Source organism: Ranitomeya imitator, chromosome 2 (genome assembly GCF_032444005.1).
Source record: "Ranitomeya imitator isolate aRanImi1 chromosome 2, aRanImi1.pri, whole genome shotgun sequence".
Taxonomy (NCBI): domain Eukaryota; kingdom Metazoa; phylum Chordata; class Amphibia; order Anura; family Dendrobatidae; genus Ranitomeya; species Ranitomeya imitator.
Window position 1 is genome coordinate 146,911,764 of NC_091283.1, and position 6,418 is coordinate 146,918,181.

At 45.7% G+C, this 6,418-nt stretch overlaps 1 protein-coding gene across 1 annotated transcript; it reads left to right on the plus strand.

Annotated features, from left to right (window-relative positions):
- The first annotated feature begins 4,911 nt into the window (after positions 1–4,911).
- On the plus strand, positions 4,912–5,766 carry LOC138662162 (histo-blood group ABO system transferase-like). Its single transcript, XM_069747369.1, has one exon. It carries the CDS (start codon positions 5,009–5,011, stop codon positions 5,642–5,644), a length of 636 nt encoding a protein of 211 aa, XP_069603470.1. The 5' UTR covers positions 4,912–5,008; the 3' UTR covers positions 5,645–5,766.
- The last annotated feature ends 652 nt before the right edge of the window (positions 5,767–6,418 follow it).

Consider the following 6,418-nt stretch of genomic DNA (forward strand, 5'->3'; position numbering starts at 1 on the left):
GCGAATGTGTGTTTCCCAGGTTTGTTGAGGTGTAGTCCGTCTCTGGCGAGGAGTCCATCGTACAAGTAATTCACACCGTGGTCCAGGAATCCGAATCCTTGCTGTCTGCACCATCGTCTTAGCCAGTTGTTTGCATCAAGGATCCTGTTCCATCTCCTGGTGCCATGCCCGTCTACTGGAAGGATAGAAGAAAAAACTACCTGTGCATCCAGTTCCTTTACTTTCTTCCCCAACTCTTCAAAGTCTTTGCAGATTGTCGGTAGGTCCTTCCTTGCCGTGTCATTGGTGCCAATATGTATCAGAAGAAATGGGTGGATGTCCTTGGAGTTGAAGAGCTTTGGTATCCTATCGGTCACATCCTTGATCATCGCACCTGGAAGGCAGCATACTTCTCTTGCAGTTATGTCCGGTCTGCAGATGGCTGCTTCTGTGCCTCTCAGTAGTGAGTCTCCCACCACCACCACTCTTCGTTGCTTCTTGACTGTACTTTTTGCTGTCACTTGTTGCTGTGTGCCCTTTTCTTTTTTGCTTGCTGGTATTGCTTCATCCTTAGGTGTGCCATCTTCATCCTCTACAAAGATTTGATATCGGTTCTTCAGTTGTGTGGTTGGTGATTTCTCCATGGTCTTCTTGCTTCTTTTGGTCACATGCTTCCACTCATCTGCTTTTGGAGGTTCTCTGACACTTTTTTCACCTTCTGTGACCAGTAGAGATGCTTCTGTTCTGTCTAGAAAGTCTTCATTCTCTTTGATGAGTTTCAAAGTTGCTATTCTTTCTTCCAGACCCCGCACCTTTTCTTCTAAAAGGGCCACTAGTCTACACTTCTGACAGGTGAAATTTAATTCTTCTTCTGGTCGATCTGTGAACATGTAGCACATGCTGCAGCTCACCATGTAGGTTGTCACATCTGCCATGTTGCTCCTAGATCCTGCTGACTTGCTGTGTGTTTTCCTTCTTGTGTAATCTACTCAGCCAAGCTCTCTTGCATTAATGTCCTACAGGCAAAAATTCGTGCGCCGTAAGGCGCGCGGTTTGGTGATTCTTTCCAAGCAGCTGGTCCCGGCTGTACCCAACGATCTTCTAGCTTAGGGAGACTCTTCGCTTTTCCCAGGAGGCACCTGGAATATGCAAATTAGCCTCCTCAAGCTTGAATCCCTGGTTTTGTGTATTGTAAGGATTCAGAAGTCCGCAGTCACATAGCGTGACCTTAGATTTTCATCACAAGACAGGACAAACCTTATAATAGTTGTCTGAGGAAGGTGGCTCAGACTGGATCCAGCCAGAGATTGTGATAACTTGGTCTCCTCTCTTCTATCATTTGCAGATTAGTAACATCTCCATGCTGTGACTTCCATCATCACTTACCGCTTCTTCTTGTGCTGCAATTTCAATGTTGAGGAATGGAGTAAGTGTATATACTATGTACAGTTGTGGCCAAAAGTATTGACACCCCTGCAATTCTGTCAGATAATACTCAGTTTCTTCCTGAAAATGATTGCAATCACAAATTCTTTGGTATTATCTTCATTTAATTTGTCTTAAATGAAAAAACACAAAAGAGAATGAAGAAAAAAGCAAAACATTGATCATTTCGCACAAAACTCCAAAAATGGGCCAGACAAAAGTATTAGCACCCTCAGCCTAATACTTGGTTGCACAACCTTTAGCCAAAATAACTGCGACCAACCGCTTCCGGTAACCATCAATAAGTTTCTTACAATGCTCTGCTGGAATTTTAGACCATTCTTCTTTGGCAAACTGCTCCAGGTCCCTGATATTTGAAGGGTGCCTTCTCCAAGCTGCCATTTTTAGATCTCCCCACAGGTGTTCTATGGGATTCAGGTCTGGACTCATTGCTGGCCACCTTAGAAGTCTCCAGTGCTTTCTCTCAAACCATTTTCTAGTGCTTTTTGAAGTGTGTTTTGCGTCATTGTCCTGCTGGAAGACCCATGACCTCTGAGGGAGACCCAGCTTTCTCACACTGGGCCCTACATTATGCTGCAAAATTTGTTGGTAGTCTTCAGACTTCATAATGCCATGCACACGGTCAAGCAGTTCAATGCCAGAGGCAGCAAAGCAACCCCAAAACATCAGGGAACCTCTGCCATGTTTGACTGTAGGGACCGTGTTCTTTTCTTTGAATGCCTCTTTTTTTCTCCTGTAAACTCTATGTTGATGCCTTTGCCCAAAAAGCTCTACTTTTGTCTCATCTGACCAGAGAACATTCTTCCAAAACGTTTCAGGCCTTTTCAGGTAAGTTTGGGCAAACTCCAGCCTGGCTTTTTTATGTCTCGGGGTAAGAAGTGGGGTCTTCCTGGGTCTCCTACCATACAGTCCCTTTTCATTCAGATGCCGACGGATAGTACGGGTTGACACTGTTGCACCCTCGGACTGCAGGGCAGCTTGAACTTGTTTGGATGTTAGTTGAGGTTCTTTATCCAACATCCGCACAATCTTGTGTTGAAATCTCTTGTCAATTTTTCTTTTCCGTCCACATCTAGGGAGGTTAGCCACAGTGCCATGGGCTTTACACTTCTTGATGACACTGCGCACGGTAGACACAGGAACATTCAGGTCTTTGGAGATAGACTTGTAGCCTTGAGATTGCTCATGCTTCCTCACAATTTGGTTTATCAAGTCCTCAGACAGTTCTTTGGTCTTCTTTCTTTTCTCTATGCTCAATGTGGTACACACAAGGACACAGGACAGAGGTTGAGTCAACTTTAATCCATGTCAACTGGCTGCAAGTGTGATTTAGTTATTGCCAACACCTGTTAGGTGCCACAGGTAAGTTACAGGTTCTGTTAATTACACAAATTAGAGAAGCATCACATGATTTTTCAAACAGTGCCAATACTTTTGTCCACCCCCTTTTTTATGTTTGGTGTGGAATTATATCAAATTTGGCTTTAGGACAATTCTTTTTGTGTTTTTACATTTAAGACAAATTAAATGAAGGTAATAATAACAAAGAATTTGTGTTTGCAATCATCTTCAGGAAGAAACTGAGTATTATCTGAGAGTATTGCAGGGGTGTCAATACTTTTGGCCACAACTTTATATACATACCTATGTTAGTTAATGCAAAGGGTGTTCAGGGCCCTGGGTGACGTCATTATGGCCTTGCGTGGTTGGTTGCCCGGGGTCTCTCGTACACACTGTTATACGTACACACAGACACGACTCTTCTGCCATCTGATCCAGAAATACCTGCATCTTACTTCATGTCAGTAATAACCAGCTTCTCATCGCACAGGCGGACGGACGTACTCGTGCTGACCCCGTGGCTGGCGCCTATAGTCTGGAATGACACCTACAACTTGGCTGTACTGAATGCGCAGTTTCATCAGAGGAACGTGTGTGTGGGAATCACCATATTTGCCACTAAAAAGAGAAAAATGAAAGGAAACAGCCGCATGTAATGTGGGGAGGGGTACCCTGCGTTACACTGTATATAGTGGGAGTGGTACTCTGCGTTACACTGTATATACTGGGGGTGGTACCCAGCATTACACTGTATATACTGGGGGTGGTACCCTGCGTTACACTGTATATACAGGGTGGTACCCTGCGTTACACTGTATATACTGGGGGTGGTACCCTGCGTTACACTGTATATACTGGGGGTGGTACCCTGCGTTACATTGTATATAGTGGGGGTGGTACCCTGCGTTACATTGTATATATTGGGTGTGGTGCCCTGCGTTACATTGTATATAGTGGGGGTGGTACCCTGCGTTACATTGTATATAGTGGGGGTGGTACCCTGCGTTACATTGTGTATACTGGGGGTGGTACCCAGAGTTACATTGTATATACTGGGGGTGGTACAGTTACATTGTTTATACCGGGGGTGGTACGTGCAGTACACCGTATATAAGGGGGAGTGGTACGTGTGGTACACTGTATATAAGGGGGGGTGGTACGTGCGGTATACTGTTCATACGGGGGAGTGGTACACCTTATATACGAGGGAGTGGTACACTGTTTATACGGGGGAGTGGTACGTGTGGTACACTGTTTATACGGGGGAGTGGTACACCTTATATACGGGGGAGTGGTACGTGTGGTACACTGTTTATACGGGGGAGTGGTACACCTTATATACGGGGGAGTGGTATGTGCGGTACACTGTTTATACCGGGGAGTGGCACTTGCAGTACACCTTATATACGGGGGAGTGGTACGTGTGATACACTGTTTATATGGGGGAGTGGTACTTGCGGTACACCTTATATACGGGGGAGTTTTACGTGTGGTACACTGTTTATACGGAGGAGTGGCACTTGTGGTACACCTAATATACGGGGGAGTGGTACGTGCGGTACACTGTTTATACGGGGGAGTGGCACTTGCGGTACACCTTATATACAGGGGAGTGGTACGTGTGGTACACTGTTTATACGGGGGAGTGGTACTTGCGGTACACCTTATATACGGGGGAGTGGTACGTGCGGTACACTGTATACGGGGGAGTGGTACTTGCGGTACACCTTATATACGGGGGAGTGGTACGTGCGGTACACTGTTTATACGGGGGAGTGGTACTCACGGTACACCTTATATACGGGGGAGTGGTACGTGCGTTACATTGTATATATGGGGGACTGGTACGTATGGCACATTATATATACCACCTTGCTGATACACCCTCTGACTAGTGTCTTCTTCAGGTTAGTTCTCTATAGCCCCTCAGTATAACACCCTCCTGCCATCTTAGTAACATAGTAACATAGTTAGTAAGGCCGAAAAAAGACATTTGTCCATCCAGTTCAGCCTATATTCCATCATAATAAATACCCAGATCTATGTCCTTCTACAGAACCTAATAATTGTTTTTGTTTTTATCTATTATTTATTTATTATCTATTATTTATCTATATCTATTTATTATCTATTATATCTATTTATTATCTATTATCTTTATTATTTAGTAATTGTCTTGTTTTTATCTTGCAGATGTACCGTCTTTGTTCCGACCTTTATAGAAACGGGAGAGAAGTATTTCATGGTGGGACACAAAGTGAATTACTACGTCTTTACAGACCGTGTTAGTGACATTCCCATCATGGAGATGGCAGAGGGCAGGCAGATGCGGGTGCTGAGAGTGCCCACTTACCAGAGGTGGCAGGATGTGTCCATGAGGCGTATGGAGATGCTCCGGGACTACTCCCACCAGCGATTCAGAGGGGAGGTGGATTACCTGGTGTGTGTGGATGTGGACATGAGGTTCAGTGATGAAGTTGGGGTAGAGATCTTAAGTGACCTGTTTGGGACCCTACATCCGGGGATGTACGGGGCTAAACGTGAACATTACACATATGAGCGGAACCCGCAGTCGGAGGCTTACATCCCCTTTGATGAAGGAGACTTCTATTATGCCGGGGGCTACTTTGGAGGAAACATCGAAGAGATATACAAACTCACCAACTTCTGCCATGACGCCATGATGGCGGACAAGGACAAGAACATTGAAGCCGTATGGCATGACGAGAGCTACCTGAACAAATACTTCCTGTACCACAAACCTACCAAGGTCCTCTCCCCCGAATATCTATGGTACAATGGCTTTGGCACGCCTGCCTTCTTAAGGAGGAAGAGATTTCTAGCTGTGTGGAAAAACCATCAAGAAATCCGGAACTGAGGAGAAAACCCAAAAGCACAGCCCCTTGTAAATAAGAAGAGGCCATCCGCCCACCGCCCCGGCGCAGCACCAATACATCAGTTCACAGAAACGAGCGTGTCCCCCAACACCGTAGATAACAGTGTGGCCCTCACCCAGTGAAGAACCAAGTATCACCCCTCACAGAAACGGGTTCAACCCCTCACATGGCTGTAAAGGACAAGAACTAAAGCCAGCCCCTCAAATGGCTGCTCAGGCCATGATTGTAAAGGACAAGAACTAAAGCCAGCCCCTCACATAACTGCTCAGGCCATGATTGTAAAGCACAATAAATAAAGCCAGCCCCGGGAGGATATATTAAAAACGACAGACCGTGACCATTACATTTTAGAGGGGTGTTCTACACTAAAGCATTTATCTCTTATCTACTGGAAAACTGAAGGGGGGCTACGACTATTAAAGGGAATTTCTCAGCAGGTTTTTGCCATATAATCTGAGAGCAGCATAATGTAGTGGCAGAGAGCCTGATTCCGGGGATGTATCATTTATTAGGCTGTGTGCTGTAGTTTCAATACAAACAGTGTTTTATCAGCAGATTATCTCCTCAGGACTAGGTCTCACTTGCCTGGTAGTTCATCTAATCTGTGTAACCCCACCCCCACCACTGATAGGCAGCTTGCAGTGTATACAGGAAGCTGCCAGTCAGGGGTGAGGGTGGGGTTATACACAGGAAGCTGCCAGTCAGGGATGAGGGCGGGGTTATACACAGGAAGCTGCCAGTCAGGGGTGAGGGCG